Raw genomic sequence first — 16,261 nt, 5'->3', positions numbered from 1 at the left:
TTTGAGTAACCAAGGTGCCATTTGTTTACTGGTCTTGTACAAATGAACTGCCCCTAACCTGACTCTCCTCTCTGTGGCTTCACAGCACATGGGAAAGGTGTGACCTTTCCCATGGTGTGACCCTGCCTGTCTGCACTGTCTGCTTCATGGAGACCCCAGAGGGAAAGGAAATAGAAGGCTGCCCTGGGCCACTTCCTAGGGTCTTCCTAGGGCCTTCCTCTCCCTCTGAGCCAGGAAGCCCGCGCTCTCTAATCTTCTGCCCCTCCCTCACAGCCATCTGCTTAAAGGAAGTGGCTCTTTAGTTCTTCACAGGAAGCCACAGGCCTCCTCTGCCTCAGCTCCCTCCGGCTACTGCTGACCCAGGCCCTCTGCTGGCCCAGGTCCCCTTCAAGTCTGGGTCCAGGGATGCCCTCTTCCTGGCATCACCATCTGCTGCCCAGACAAGAAATGTTTGTGTGGAGTGCTCCTCTCATTGCCTTTAAATCCCTGTGGCTCAGGTCTGGAAGCACAGGCTGGAAGTGAGACCTGATTGCAGAGGGTCCTGAATGCTGTGCTCAGGAGATCCCAGCATTGCAGGACTGAGGGTCTGGAAGGAGAGGAAGAGGCAGGCCCTGCAGGGATCCTGAGCGTTGACCACTCCTGTGAGCTTCAGGAGCTCCTGCCGCAGAGCAGGCGCAGGGCCTGAATCTTTTTGGTCTCTAACATCTATGGGGGGCCTGGCCCCAGGGAGGGCTGTTGATCTTGGTGGAGCTGCTGGAGGAGAATTCAGGCTGAGGATTCCAGGCTGGGACTGTATTGCCACCTGGTGGCCACATCCATGCATAGAGCAATGGAATTGTGGGAGGCTTGCCTGGAGAGGGAGTGAGTGGACTTTCAAGGGTCTGGGGGCCAGGGAGGGCCTTAAAGAATAAAAGAAATCTCTAGATAAAGGGATTTTTATCAAAGAGCAAGACACCTCTAACTTGAGCACTTTGGAAAGACATTCTAGGTCTAGAGGAGAGTCTAACACTTCCCTTCCTCTGTTTTATAGACTAGGACACTGAGGTCCAGAGAGAAATGATGATGTCAGAGGACCTCAATGCTGTTTTCCATCAAGTAAGCCACACAGATGGGATCTATTTTTGGGCTTGTGTTAGGGTGTGGTCCCAGAGTGAGGAACTGCCCTGCTAGTTTCTAGCCACCCTCATTTGTGACCAAACAGGCATCTCTCAGCACCATCACCCACCTTAGTCACCAAAGTTGGCACCACAAGGTGGCTTTTGGTAGCTTCCAAAAATAAAATCTCAGAGGACTGGGACCTGACAGGACCCAGGGGATTCAGAAGTCTGCTTCAGGCTCAGCAGTTTTAGAGCAGGAAGCGCTCGGAGACTCTGACGTCCAGCCCCCCTGGTTTTGAAAATGAGGAAGCTGGGACTCAGAGAGGGCAAGTAACCTGCCTGAGTGCCCCCCCCGGAGCTGGGCCAGGACTCAGCATTGTGTCTTTCTGAAGGCCATTGTCAAGGAGAAGTCCAAAGGTGATTAGCATGTCCGGACTTGTTGCACTAGTGAATTCTGGTTTGTATTCATCATTCTGTCTCATACTTTGTAGACAAGACAATTGTGGTCCGTGAAAGTTGACAAGGGCCAGGATGGGTGAAAGGAGATGGGGGCGAGGAGGTGGTGACAGGGAGGGAGAAAGGGGGTGATGGATGCTTTGGGGGGGCTCCTAGTTTGTACGCTATGGGCTCCAAGTACGTAGGAACTGGGTCTCTTCCACTGCAGTGTCCTTAACACTTGGCACAGTGCCTGACACAGAGTGAGTGCCCAGCAAACCGCTGCAGAATGAAAGCAAAGATTTATCCTGCACAGGCCCAAAGGGATCCTGCGGTAGGCAGAGGATCTCCTTAAAGACAAGTCATTGCCAGTGTCATTCAGCTTGAGAATTGCTGAGGCCTCAGATCTAAAATCTGGGGGTAGAGCTGTCCATTTCTCTCTGGCCTTGATGCTGTGCAAGGCAATATGATGTCTAAGGATGGTGTTTGCCCCTGGGGCAGGCTGCCCGCCCTTAGGAGGAAGGAAGAACAGGGGCTGTGAGCCCCAGAAAGTAAACCCTGACTCCACAGTTAGAGCATCTCATTCTTGGCTGTTGTTTGGCTCTTTCCTCTTTGCTTCATGCAAGTCCTTAATCATAATAATAACGGACATTGACTGAGTGCTTACTATGTGCCAGCGTCATGTTAAACTCTTTCTGTTCATTATTTCATCTAATCTCATAACAAAAACCCCCACGAGGTAGATGCTATTATCATTCTCAGTTTACAGGGGAGGAAACTGAGGCACAGAGAAGTGAAGGAACTTGTGCCAGGGCATGCAGGTAGGAGATGGCAGGGCGGGTTTGAACCCAGGTCTGTGGGACTCCAGAGGGACATCCCTAACCACTCTGCTCCACTGCCTTATTGAAAACCCAGCCTCATCTGTGCTAGAGAATATTGAATAAAAGGTTAGGGGCCTGTGTTTACTTGACCACAGTGTTAAAGGGGGTTGAGGTCCCCTGTCCGAGGCCTGCATGGCAGTGACAGTGGGTATTATCAAGGGCTCCCCAGGGAAAGAACAAGTGGTCCAGTCCCTCCTTCTCATGAAAGTTGGGAAAGGTAAAGGGACAGGTAGATGGGCGGAGACTAACCTCAGGTTCAATTCTACCCACATATATTGAGCACCTACTGTGTGCCAGGCACTGGGGAGGAGAGATGAATTAGATGCAGTGCCCGCCGTGAAGGGGCTGAGGGATACACGTTTCTGTCTCTGGGATATCAACTCTACAGACTGGGGTGCAGTTACCAGGCCTGGGAGAGTGTGATGCTTGAGACCCCATCCCCTCCTGGGCAGAGGTCCACTCCATCTGCCCCTCAGTGAATGGCCCGAACAAAGGCAGGACTCAGCTGAGGCCCAGTGGTGATTATCAGGGCAGGGGACTCAGCTCAGCTTCCGCTCTTGGACACAAGCTGTGCAGACAGTGTTTGAGGTGCAGATAGTGCCTCCACCACCTGTGTCCCCTCTTCCACAAACACTGCTTCTCTGGGGGCCTGGGGCAAGCCAGCTGAGGCAAACCATTGCCACCTGCAGGGGTGGCGCTGGACCTGGGGATGGGAGCAAGCACGAAGGAGCCTCTTACCCACCTCCATACATTTGTAATCGAAGAAGAAATTCTGGATTAGAAGTGGGGCTGGGCAGGGGAGGCCTGAGGACAGCTGGCTTGGCCTTTTAGTGACCAGCTTTTGTAGTTCACACATGGCCACTTCCCAGGGGTGCAGATCTCTCTAGAAGGCTGGTCTGGTATCGAGGCTGGTACACCCACTCAGACCAGAACCACAGCACGATTGGTGCTAGAACCAGCCCTAGCTTTACTACCAAACAATTTCCAGGGCCTTTTTGCCCTCCCCCTGCCTAAGTCCTGGCACTCTCGTTCACTGAACAGGCCTCCCAAACCTCAGATCCTCCCAAGGGCTTGGCCTTCCCTTCCCCCTCAGAAGGCATGTAGGCTCCGCATGAAAACGGCCTACCCTGTCCCCAGAGTTTTCTGAGGGAAGGGAGGCCTTGTTGACCCCCCAGAAGCTGCTGTTACACCGTTTCCCCAATACAAATGTCTGCCCTCCTATCCTGCGCCTGAGGGAGACTACTCTAGCACTTCTTTGGAGAATGGAGATCTGGCTTCTCCATCTCTGCCCAATCAGGGAAGTAGTTGGAAACTTCTCTCACCGAAAACAGAAAGAATCTGCCTCCCCAGGAACCCTGAGAAATAGAGCCTGAGCATTCAGGCTGTGACAGGAGTAGCAGCTCTGCTGGGAAGGAGTCCCGGAGGAGGAGATGTCTGCGCTGGGTTAGGAGCTTCAGAAGGACATTCTAGGCAGAGAGAACAGAATACGCTGAGGCTCAGAGGCAAAATCAGCTAGTTTTGCCCCAGGAGCTGTGATGGCCTTTGGGGGAAATGCGGGTGGGGTGTGTGGATGAGGCAGCCCAGAGCCAGATCTTGTGGGGCTTCTCATAGCCAGCACGACTCACAGCAGGACAGAGTGTTTTCTGAGAGACGTTTATTCTGTTTTACCTAGGTCATTGCCAAGTGTGAAAGAGGAACCTCTGGACTGCAGCTGGAAAAGGAAGACAAGGAGGAAGGAGGGGGGTCCAGGGAGCTGCTAGCTACTCCTCATCCGCTCTCTCCTTCCCTCTGCTTTCCATTTGCTTGTGGACAGTATAGCCCAGAAGGGCCCCAATCTTGGCCATGAGGGCACTGCCACCGTTAGCCCCTGTAAAGCAAATACAGTTGGTGAGAGAACAACCACCTTATAGCACAGGACTGTTTCTAGCCTTGCCCACACCCTTCACCTCTCACTGCTGGGGTGCAGCCTGGTCTGTGTCTTCCTCTCTGCCCCCTCTGAGAAGGGCTGTGTCCTTTTGGGCTGGTTCTTTGGGCTTTTGCCATCCAGAATTGAGGGAAGATGGAGGGTTCAGAAAGGCAGAGGGGCAGTTTGTCAGGGGTGGTTTTTCTGTAGGATTTTGGATGCCTCAGAGGGGGAGAGGAAAAAAAAAAAAAAGAAAGGGCTGGAAGAAAGAGAGAGAGAGAGAGAGAGGTGAAAGCACGTTTTTTAGAAGCACCATTCTGTGCTCTGTGTCCATCCCCTTCATGATGTTCGAGAAATGCAAGAGCAGGGTTGGTATGAGATTGAATCGGGTCGCTTCACCACGTTTCCTTGGCACTCTGGTTCTCTGGGATTGAAGAGATTCGTAAAATGTTAAATTGAGGATGTTTATCCTGGTTAACGCATGAGGAAACTGAGAGACTTGTGACTTGGCCAAAGCATTAGTGAAGGCTCTGGCCTTAGAGTCTGAAAACCAGAAGGCAGACTGACTGGGTTTGAATCCTGGCCGTGGTGCTAACTATATGGGAGAATTTGAGTAAATTCCTTAATCCCTGGGTGCCTCAGTTTCCCCATTAAGTGGTGGGGATGAGAAGAAGCCCCACCTAGTAGAGCTGAGTTAGCCTGTGAAAAGGGCTCAGGACAGAAAAGAGGGCCACCTGGGCCGGCCCACACTCACCCAGGCTCTGCAGCGTGGCCACCAGCCCCCCGGCGGGCACTCCGCCCCCGTTCGCCACGGCCGACCAGCTCATCAGCGAGGCAGCCACCGAGTTGGCGGCGATGCCTGTGCTCGTGAAGCCCAGCGCGGGCAGCGCCACGGCCATGAGCCCTGAAGGAAGAGGAAGCAGTGAGGGACGCCAGCCGCAGGGCCCGCCCCACCTTCCGGGGCTCCCCGCCCTCCAGACCCACCTCCTCCGACGGCCATGTAGGTCAGCGTGCCCCAGAACCCGGACTCACTTTCTTCTGGAAGGAGAGTGGGCAATGTCCAGTGGGGAGCAGGGTCCCCCTACTCTGTGCCTGATGCTCCGGACCACCCCCGGAGGTGGGGCCACCATCCTCCCATTTCGGAGAGCCTCAATGAAGGGAAGGGACTTTTCCCAGGGCGCTCTGCCTGGTACAGAACTGGCATGAACTCATTTAGGGAGAATGGAAGAATTGACAGAGCAGGGATTCGAATCTGGGACTCTAGCTACAGGGACCCCGCGCCGCGCTGTCCATTGGAATAGCTTCTCTCGTTCAGAGGCACGCCTGGGTCTCGAAACCAGGGATCCTGAAACTCTCCGCTTCTTTATCCCGGAGTCCCCAGGTGCCCCAGGATCCTTACCTGTCTCCTCGCAGACGCAGGTGTTGAGTAGCAGGTAGCACAAGACGAGCGATACCGCCTTCTGCCGCATGGTGGCACAGCGCAAGGCTTTGTCGCCGTACTTGGGATGGGGGAGAGGGAAGAGACGGTCCCCAGAGCCCTATTGGAGCCACTCCCGCTCTATTGTATTCCCTTTAGATTCGAGGAGGAGTCCACAAAAAGCAGCAAGATGCTCTGGACTGAGCCCAGGACCCCTCTAAGGAGCCGCAGGCTTTCCGTTTCCTCACGGCACCAGCGGGCTGATGTTCCTGCCACACCGGTGGTTATGAGAATTACAGGATGGAATCCTCTCTGGTACAGTGCCTGGCATGCACTGTGCACTCAGCGGAAGTCAGCTAGTATCATTACTGTGGTTTCTGTTTCTGGCTTTGTCTGGTTTTGTCATAAGCAGGATACCTGGGGCTTCTCTGAGCCTGTTTCCTTATCCCTAAGGTGGGCCTATTAATAAAGCCTATTTCGGAGGGTGGCTGTGAGTTTTGCAACCGTTCACCACTATATCCCTAGCAATTAGAACTATATCCCTAGCAATTAGTTCTAATCTGCCTGTCACACAGAATGTTCTAAACGATGGTTGATGATAGATTTATTCTCCCACTGCATTGAATATTTACAGGCCCCAAACACTGGCTTCACATCAACTTCCTTTCTCACAAAGAAAGCAGAGAGGGGTAAAGGAGCTTGCCCAGGGTCACACAAGAAATTGTGCAGCCTAGACACAAACTCAAGACTGCAGAATCCAAAACCTATGCTCTTTCCATTACACAGCAAAATAGAAACACACTTCCCTTCCCCCACCACAACTCACCTCTAATGTGAACTTTGTCCGCTCAAAGCATTTTCCTTGAATTGAAAACGAACAAAAAACCCAAACAACTTCCCCTCTACTGAGCACTTCCTCAGCACTTTATGGTACAAGGTTATTTATACCCATAGCAACCCCATAAAGTAGGTACCTTTGTTCTAAACCACACGTTATAGATAAGGAAACTGAAGCTCAGAAAAGTAATAATCCCAAGCCGGCTAAACTAGGGAGTAGCAGTCAGGATTTAAAGCCACAATTGACTAATGCCCAAACCCACACTTTGAATATCTACTTCAGATCACTTCATCTATCCTCAAAGATAAACTCACTGTCACATTAGATTCTGCAATAAAGGGGTTTCAGAAATCGTCCGGACTTTGGACAGGTAGCCTGATTCTCATTTTACAGATGAGGAACTAAAGCCCAAGGAGGTGAAGTGGCAGGGCTAAGGCCAGAGACTGCTGACATGGCAGCTATAAGCTAAGTTTCATGACTCTTGGGGTTTTGCAACCCAACCCCCTAAAAGCCCACCAACACATCCCCTCAGACCACTCTGAGTCCAGGGCACTCAGGGGTGTAGACTCCCTGAAGAATGGGCATCCCGGCTCTCATGGCATGAGCCTCAAGGGCAGGCAGCCTGGCAGAGGTTGGCAGCTTGACACCCACATCTCATAGCTTCTGGGTTTACCTTTGAGGAGAGCAGAGAAGGAAGCTTCCTGCCTGCAGCCTGCTGATAGACGGGAACAGCAGTGAGGTAACAGCTCTTAGGCTTGTTTTTTATAGCCCTTTCAGATTGCCCCCAGGTGGCCAATCCCTGTCAGAGTTTCTAGTTTTGGTTTCCCCGAGCTCTGCAGAATCTTTTCTCTTCCCCTCCAGCTCTGCTCAGTGACAACATCTCTGCTGAGCTGCCTACTGGCCAAAAAGTGTAATTCAAGTCGGAGACTTTCCGAATAGCTAAGAGTATTCAAAGCAGGTCAAACTAGAGTGAGATCCACAGCCCTACTGGGCTTAGTGAAGCCCGATCACCAGCTCCTCCTGGGGCAGAAGGTCTTTCACAGTTTAATTCAATTAATAATAATGCCTACCACTTATTGAGCACTTGCAGCATACAAGGGCCAAGAAAGAGATCCAATCCCACAACAGTCTTGTGAAGTACTAGAACTGTTTATAATCCTATTTTGCAGAAGAGGAGATTAAAACTTGCGGAAATGAAATCACTCCATTCCATTGTTCTCTCAGGCTGGCTGCTTCTGGGTGATGGGCATATGGTAAGACCAGTGAAGCCCATGTTCATGAGGCCATTGTCACATATCCTTTGCCATAAAATGAGTCTTCTGGCTCTGGGTGATGGATTGAGCATTCTTTCAACCTTTGGATGGCGATGCTTGCAGAACTAGAAATGCAAACCGTATTTGGAGTACAGAATTCCAGTAAGGATGAATCATTGCTTTCTGCAAGGTGGAAGGGGGTTGATACAATTGACCTGCCCACGGGGGGCTGGCTGCCCTCCCTGACCAATGTTTCTATGCTGCTGCCTGCTGCTGGCTGGTTGACTAATTGTTGGCCGTTGTCAGATCAGCCTCGATGAAAGGGAGCCCAAGTTGTTGGGTCCATTCATAGTCTCCATCCTTGCCACTATGGCCACCATTTTATGGGTCTTTTGCAAAGCAACAGGGTGGCTAACTTTAGAGGCTGGCTGACATCCATAAGATGGGACATTTGGCCATCTGGCTGGAGAGCCTCGATGGTCTCTGGTGAGCATTAATGTGAGACACAAGATCTGCATACTTTGCACCCACTCCGATAAGTTCATCTATGTGCCCCTTACCCAGACCTGCTTGTCTCTGAAATTCTGCTCTTTCTCTTTCCATGCCCTTGACCAACTGGCCAAGCCATTTGCCAGTTATTAGAAATTAGTGTATATCTGTGCTTCAGTCATATCTTCCTCCATACAAAAGGAAGGACAAAGTATATTGCTTGGAGTTTTGCCCCCAGGGAGTTTACCGCCGTCCTTCAGGGCTACCCCCACTTGGGGTTGTAATAGAGTGGTTCATTTCCAGCTTGTGCCTATACTGACTTGCGTGTAAATTGGCTTCTACTCCCTTCCTCCTTTATCAGTTTGCTATAGGGAACCCTCCATGAGGCCATAGGTATGAATTAAAGCAGAGGTGTCAGATCAACAGAGTTAGATGCCATGAGAGTCTGAGCTACCTGTTCATTTGATTTACTCATGCCTCTGAACTCTTTGAGCCCAGCCCTGAATGTACCACTTCCATCATATTGGATTGCTGCTGTGCCTGTCTGATAACATCTAGCTTTAGACATACAGCCACGTGACATCTGGTGGTCACATGCTCAGTCACTACTGGGGCCCAGTGACACATCAGAACCTTTTTGTTCAAATGGACCATGGTAATTATGGCCTTACTCCAGAATCCTAGGGGTCCTCGCTGCAACTCTCCTATTTGAGCTTTCAGAGACTCCCCACAGAAACTTTATCCACCACAGATTCCCCAAGCAACATTGTATCTGCAGGATCATATAATCCAAAGTGGCCGCATTGCCTGTTTTATGATCTGAACCTGCTATACAGTCCTCTGTTGGTCTGGGCGCCACTCAGAATTGGCAGCTTTCCAGGTCACCTAATAAAGGGTTGGAGAAGTAGTTCTAAGCGTGTCTATTCTGTCTCCAAAATCTAAAGAGGCCCCCCCAAAACTGTGCATTTTTCTAAGAGATATGTGAGGTGAGATAACTTGTCCTGGCATGCCCCAAACCACTGAACCCCTAAAAATATTCCCAGTGTGGCAGGACCATGAATCTTCATGAAGTTTATCTTCCACTCTCTGGCAAATATGGTGCTTACCATTTCCTTTTCATGTCCAATGAGCATGATGTCATCAATATAGTGGACCAATATGATGTTCTGTGGGATGTCAAGGTGATCAAGTTCCCTGAAGACTATAGATAACAGAGAGCAGGAAAGTTAGCAAAGCCCTGAGGGGAGAGAGTGAAGGTGCTCTCACTGTCCTATTGTGATGTAAAGGCAAACTAACTGCCTTTGATCATCTCTTCTCTCGGGTATTGAAAAGAAAGCATTTGCTAAATCAATAACCACACACAAGTTCGAGATTGTGCTGATATGCTCCAGTAAAGATACCACATCCAGGAGAACATCTCTGATTGGGGCTATCACAAGGTTAAGTTCACAGTGATCTACCCATCTTCTACCTGATCCATCTGTTTTCCTGGAGGTGAATTGAATGGGGATACGATGGGGAATCCAAGCTCAGCTAAAGTATTAGATCAGAAATAATACTGCACAAATCAGCTGTAGGGCAGTGTAATGGTTAATTTTACGTGTTAACTTGGCTAGGCCACAGTACCTGGATATTTGGTCAAACGCTACTCTAGATGCTGCTGTGAGGTAGTTTTTACATGAGATTTATATTTAAATCAGTATACTTTGAGTAAAGAAGATTACCTTCCATAATGTGGGTGCGCCTCATTCAGTCAGTTAAAAGCCTTAAGAGCTAAAAAATCCTGACGCCCCCTTGGAAGAGGGAATTCTGCCTGCAGTCTGCCTTCCGGCTCAAGCTGTATTATCAATTCTTCCCTGGGTCGCCAAGTGGCCAGCCTACCCTGAAGATTGTGCACTTGCCGGCCTCCACAATTGCATGAGTTAATTCCTTAAAATAAATCACTCCCTTACTATATATGTACACATCCTATTGGTTCTCTGTTTCTTTGGAGAACTCTGACTAATACAAGGAGTTTCAGGAGCTTCTGCTTGGCTTTTCCTATCATTATATCCTTTACTCTGCAGATCGTGGAATCAATGAAAGGATTCTGTCAGCTTCTTTGGGACCCATTGGACTTAAACTCCATCTATATCACCTGCACTCCTTTACCCCCTGCTCTAGCCAGAGAACTCTGTTTTGTGTCAATTCAGACTCCATTTCTTTAACAATCTTTCAATATTCTGAATATTGTCCTTTTTCCAATGCACAGTTATCCTGGTAAATGACAGCAGATTCCTTTGGGGAAGGATTGGAGGAATATTTACTATATATAATTATGGTATCACTGGAGAGTTGTTTCTTTAGGGGGATGGCCTCTGCTGTAGTCAAGGGGTTCTGGCTCTGTGAACTTAGATCTAGAATCTAGATGAGGGACTGTGGTTATCCATTGTAGCAGCTGATGTCAGTCGTCTGCTTACCAGCTCCTGATTTTTTAAAAAATATGAAAATAGAGGATCCCCCAGTCAGCGGTCCATCCATTCCGTCTCCATAACAACTTGCCATAGATTCCTGCAGATCGAGGCATCCTCATTGTCACTCTGGCCTTGCTGCCCTTGACAGTAATTATATTCACCTGGTCTTGGATGCCACCTCTGCCATTCTGGAATCCCAACATTAGTATTGATATTAAGGGTCCCGATTCCATGGCAGCATGTATTACTCTTAATCCCAGGGTACCCAAAACAGTCACCACTGAGCTACTCAGAAGTGCTGGTGTCCCTTTTATCAGTGAGTTCCTTTTTGACTTAGTGCAGAGGGTGTCGTGTGGGCCCTCCTAGAGAACATGGGTGCTGAGTTCTTAGATCTTACATTCCCACCTCCCTAAACTTTCTGACCTCTTCTTTTTTTTTTTTTAATTTTTAAAAATTTTTATTTATTTATTTTGGCTGCGTTAGGTCTTTATTGCTGCGTGCGGGCTTTCCTCTAGCTGTGGCGAGCAGGGGCTACTCTTCATTGCAGTGTGCGGGCTTCTCATTGCAGGGGCTTCTCTTGCTGCGGAGCACGGGCTCCAGGTGTGCAGGCTTCAGTAGTTGTGGCTCTGGGGCTCAGTAGTTGTGGCTCGCAGGCTCTAGAGCGCAGGCTCAGTGGTTGTGGTGCACGGGCTTAGTTGCTTCGCGGCATGTGGGATCTTCCCGGACCAGGGCTCAAACCCTTGTCCCCTGCATTGGCAGGCGGATTCTTAACCACTGCGCCACCAGGGAAGTCCCTGACCTCTTCTTATACTCTACCAAGGAAGTTCTAGCATCTTGACCTCATTTATTGTAGGTCATCATCCTGCTTTAAGGAACCATCCTTGCAAACTATTAAGATCATATTTCAATCATCTATTGCTGAATAACCACCCACCCAAAACTTAAAGGCTTAACACAACAGCAATTTATTATTTCTCACAATTCTGCAGCCTGGGTTAGGCTCAGCTGGGTGTTCGTATGCTTCATGTATTGTTTGTAGGTGTTGCAGGAGGCACAATGTCCAGGATGTCCTTTTCACTTACATAAATGGCAGCTCAGCTGGGATGGACGGAACATCTGGGGCTGGTCAGGCATCTCTCTTTCTCAGCATGGTGTCTCTTCACAGTGTAAGGGCGTCCGTGTGGTTGGATTTCTTACATGGTGGCTGGCATCCAAGAGGGAGGAAATGGAAGCTGCCAGTCTTCTCAAAGGCCAGGTCTGGAACTGGAACAGTGTCACTTCTACCATATTCTGTTGGTTATGGCAAGTCATAGGCCAGTCCAAATTCAAGGAAAGGAGGAAAATAGACTCCATCTTCTGATGTGAGGAGTGGCATGTACATAGAGGGAAGGAAGGAATTGATGGTGACCCTCTTTGGAAACTACCAGAGACCAGCTCAGGCATCCTTGCAAGCATATGAAAGCCTGACTTACTCAAGTGTGGTCCATGACAATGTATTCCCCATTAGCCAGTCTTATATTCTGCCATGCCTGCCCCCTCACTGCCATGTCTAAAACTCCCAAGATCACTCCCACATATATTAGCCAGGCCTTTCGATTCCTTTGATGTGTAGCTTATTTTTCCTGGGTCAGGACTTAAATCTCCCCACTTAGGATTTGCTAGGAACTGATCCCAGTTCTTTGAGTGTGTTTTGGGAGTACATTTGTATTAAGGAGAACAAATATCTTATGAAGGACCTGCTTCATGTGAGATCATTGTATAGTCTCAAGGAAGTGAGAAACTGTTATTCCTTAGCAAGAGGGCAGGGGCTGCTTCAGCCACCCAGGAGAACTTATGAGATACAGATTCTTAGGTTTGTCTACCCTGATGTCCCTAGCCCAGGTCTCAGGATCCTACTCTTTCCCTATCAGGGCCTCGACTATGACGGAGGAGGCCTACTGACACTGTACATTTAGAGACCTTTGAAACTCTGCCACTTATAATGTGATTGGCTGTGATTTCTTTTTTCTACATAGCCTTCCCTTCACCACAAGTGAAAGCTTTACTAATTGTGATGCCAGCTGAAGGGCAAAGTTATTATCACTCCATCTACTACCAACAATGAGATTCCTATTGCTTTCACATGGGTGAGAAATTCAACTACAAAATCACACCCCGGAGGTCTGTTTTCTAGGACCTCTTCTGGTACTAAATGTCAACCTATGTTCCTTAGAAAATGGAGCCTGAATCAAAGGTTGTACACTGATGCTTTCTTGGGTGTTACAATCCCAAGGAAGCAAAAGTGAGGGGGAGAACAGAAGTGAAACAAAAAGAAGGAAAGAAATATAAGATCTTACATTACTTAGCTGGCCAGAGCCCCACAAAAACCAAGGCCAGTTGCTCAGTCACATGGGATCTCTTCAAAGAGGTCACATGGAACCATTATGTCTTGAAATAGTCCATAGTAAGGCAGAAGAGTGAGGAATTTATCTGTCATCAATTTTTCATTGTCCAGTCTCATGGTTGCCAACAGGGTCTTAACAGTCTGCCCTTTGGAACCGTGTTAACTCCTTCCACTGGGCTGTTGCTGGGGAAGCCAGAGCCTTCATAAGCCCAGTTGGGTCAGACATGAGTGCCAAAGCTTCTGGTGTTCCTACTGTAGCAGGCTTAATTGAGTTCATGCCAAAGACTAGCTCTTGCCTCCTGATGATGCTGAGGCAGCCAGTAACGTTCGGCAATGAGGCAAGGATGTTGACTGCTGAGAGACATCTAAACTGAATCTGGTACAATTAAAGGAAAGACTTTGGCATTTACTTAGAATGAGATGGGAAGCCATTGGAGAGATTTGAGCAGAGGAGTGACATGTCTGAAAAGCTTTCACAGGATCACTCTGGCTTCCCAGGAGGGCAGGGACAGAAGCAAGGGGACCAGTTAGGAGTCAGTTGCAATAATCCAGATGTATCCATCAGGGTTCCATCAGAGAAGCAGAACCATTAAGAGTGGTAAGAATAAGGGATTTATTATACATATTTGATTATATGCAATTATGGGTGCTGGTTACACAGTTTATGTACAGCTGTTGTTTGTGCTTCTGCTGTTGGGTTAGGAGTCAGCAGGGAAGTCCTAAAGGATGGGTGTTCTGAAAGACGGACATGAAGTGGTGAAGGGCAAGGTCAAGCTGGCACCCATGAAGATGAACTGGAATCTATGAGGACAAACTAGACCTCCACCCCCGCATTTCTCTCTCCCCACCTCTAAGCCTCCAATTTTGATGATGACCGGCAAGAGAATCTGGTGCCTTTCATCAACACACACCTACCCTGGAGCTGGAGAAGCTGGGGCGGGGAGGGGGTGCTGGAGGAGCTATGGCCCAGCCGCTGCCTTACACCGACAAGGGGAGCCAACAGATCAGTGAAAACATGTATGAACTGCAGCAGCACTTGACCCTGTACTAGCCTTCCAAGCGTAAGCATGTCTACAGCTTCACTTCCGCCTCCTAAATCCTGCCTAAATTTCCCTCTGTGGTCAATTCTCATCCAAAACTATACAAGAAAAGGAACTCTGGGAAACATAGTTGCAGCTTGGTTGAGTTGACGTAATACAAAGCCCACCACACCTGATGAGAAATTGAAATGGCTTGGACCAGAGTATTGGCAACAGGGGTGTAAGAAGTGCTTGAATTCTGGAAGTATCCTGACTATCCCTCACTATCTGAATCTATGTGGTTTCTGAGCTTGGATGGTGAGCTCTGATGTGAGAGTGGTCATGTCACCTTGAGTTTGATGAGGGAGAAGCAAACAGGCCCACCACTCACTTCTACAGGGCCTGGGACAATGGTATAAATGGATGCTCACCTACCAGATGTCTAAATATTTAAAAACTCTAAATCAAGACAAAAACCTATTATTTAAGGTATATTCTATCTTCATACCTTAACAAATATAGTTTCATAACAACAAAATGAAAAATATGTATAGAAACCTATGGTTTTTATATGACTGAAAGTCTGTTAAAATGACTGAATATTAGTACATACCTGGGTGTTCTATTGGTGGACTGGAAATACTTGGATGAGGAGTAAGAAAATATGTACACAATTAATAAATTATGTATTTATTCCATTTAAGAAAGAAAAAAAAAGGAGGCTGGCCTGGCACTCCGAGCTAGGTCATGTGATTAAACATAAATGACCACACAGAATACCAGTCTTAGACAAGATTGCTCTGACACCATGATAAAATGAGACAAAACAAGGCCACTTTATATTTTGTCTAAGCATAGACAACAAGTCAAAATATCAAACAACCCCACCTTAGCTAAAATGAGTGACTGCTACTTCTTACCAATTAGTTTTACCCTTGGGCTAGTCTCTTCCTTCTATAGATCAAACTTGCATCCCCAATCATAGCATTGTCCTTGCTTTCTATCTTTTTTTTCTTTTTTAAAATATTTATTTATTTATTTGGCTGCGCCAGTTCTTAGTTGCAGCATGTGGGATCTTAGTTGTGGCAAGTGGATTCTTTAGTTGTGGCCTGTGAACTCCTAGTTGTGGCATGCAGGATCTAGTTCCCTGACCAGGGATGGAACCTGGGCCCCCTGCATTGGGAGTGCAGCATCCTAGCCACTGGACCACCAGGGAAGTCCCTGCCCTTGCTTTCTGACATCCAATCTAGAGCAATCCCTCACTTTCTTAGACCTTCCCCCAAGTCACTCAACCTTAGCCCAGATCCTATAATAGGTTCTTCCTAACACCCTCTGAGACATCCTATGATTCCCAGTGATGTGTATTCTCCCTCACTGCTGGGAGTTATAAATCCAATTCATTTAACTACAGGTGTGTTTCTGCTGGTCTTTGGCTGAAGGGTACTGACACACCTACAATGTATTTTTCTTGATTTTGTTTCAGCAAAATTACTAATATTTTTTCATAATTAAAAATTTCACATAATTTGTGTTCTCTTGACAGCACTGGAAAACTATAACCTGTGGACCAAATCAGGCCTTTTGCCCGTTTTTGTAAATAAAGTTTTATTAGAACACAGCCACGTTAATTCATTTATCTTTGTCTATGGCTGCTTTCATGCTACAATGGCAGAGTAGTTACAACAGAGAATGCAATGACCAACAAAGCCTAAAATATTTAGTATCCCTCCCTTTACAGAAAAGTTTACCAACCTCTGATTTAAAGAATTAAAATTAAAATGTAGGGCTTCCCTGGTGGTGCAGTGGTTGGGAGTCTGCCTGACGATGCAGGGGACACGGGTTCGTGCCCCCGTCCGGGAGGATCCCACGTGCCGCAGAGCGGCTGCACCCGTGAGCCATGGCCGCTGAGCCTGCGCGTCCGGAGCCTGTGCTCCGCAACGGGAGAGGCCACAGCGGTGAGAGGTCCGCGTACTACGAAAGAAAAAAAAAAAAAAATTAAAATGTAATTGTTTTCAGAATACACAAAATTTGAATATATTTTCATCAAAAGATTAGCTAAAAATTAATATTTTATTATATATTTTAAAATTTAA

At 48.1% G+C, this 16,261-nt stretch overlaps 1 protein-coding gene across 2 annotated transcripts; it reads right to left on the bottom strand.

Moving 5' to 3' along the window:
• Positions 1-4,071: 4,071 nt before the first annotated feature.
• On the bottom strand, positions 4,072-7,323 carry IFI6 (interferon alpha inducible protein 6). Of its 2 annotated transcripts, XM_082672566.1 has the most exons (5): positions 7,245-7,323; positions 5,716-5,815; positions 5,301-5,354; positions 5,071-5,220; positions 4,072-4,280 (listed from the first exon to the last, which is right to left on the bottom strand). In XM_082672566.1, the coding sequence occupies exons 2-5, from the start codon at positions 5,783-5,785 to the stop codon at positions 4,174-4,176; spliced, it is 381 nt and encodes a 126-aa protein (XP_082528692.1). In that variant the 5' UTR covers positions 5,786-5,815; positions 7,245-7,323; the 3' UTR covers positions 4,072-4,173. The 2 variants fall into 2 exon arrangements, with proteins under 2 accessions (XP_082528692.1, XP_082528693.1); XM_082672567.1 differs by lacking the exon at positions 5,301-5,354.
• Between the last annotated feature and the right edge of the window lie 8,938 nt (positions 7,324-16,261).

The sequence above is a fragment of the Grampus griseus genome (genome assembly GCF_964374135.1).
Source record: "Grampus griseus genome assembly, chromosome: 1".
In the NCBI taxonomy this organism is placed as follows: domain Eukaryota; kingdom Metazoa; phylum Chordata; class Mammalia; order Artiodactyla; family Delphinidae; genus Grampus; species Grampus griseus.
Note: the sequence above shows the minus strand (reverse complement) of the source record. Positions and strands in the feature narration are given on the sequence as shown.

Bases quoted from the DNA above. Each gene is read 5' to 3' on its own strand.
- IFI6 (XM_082672566.1), bottom strand. From the start codon at position 5,785: ATGCGGCAGAAGGCGGTATCGCTCGTCTTGTGCTACCTGCTACTCAAC. The intron at 5,355-5,715 runs GTAAGGATCCTG...CTCTCCTTCCAG, and splicing joins CTGCGTCTGCGAGGAGACAG to AAGAAAGTGAGTCCGGGTTC. The intron at 5,221-5,300 runs GTGGGTCTGGAG...CTCTTCCTTCAG, and splicing joins CTACATGGCCGTCGGAGGAG to GGCTCATGGCCGTGGCGCTG.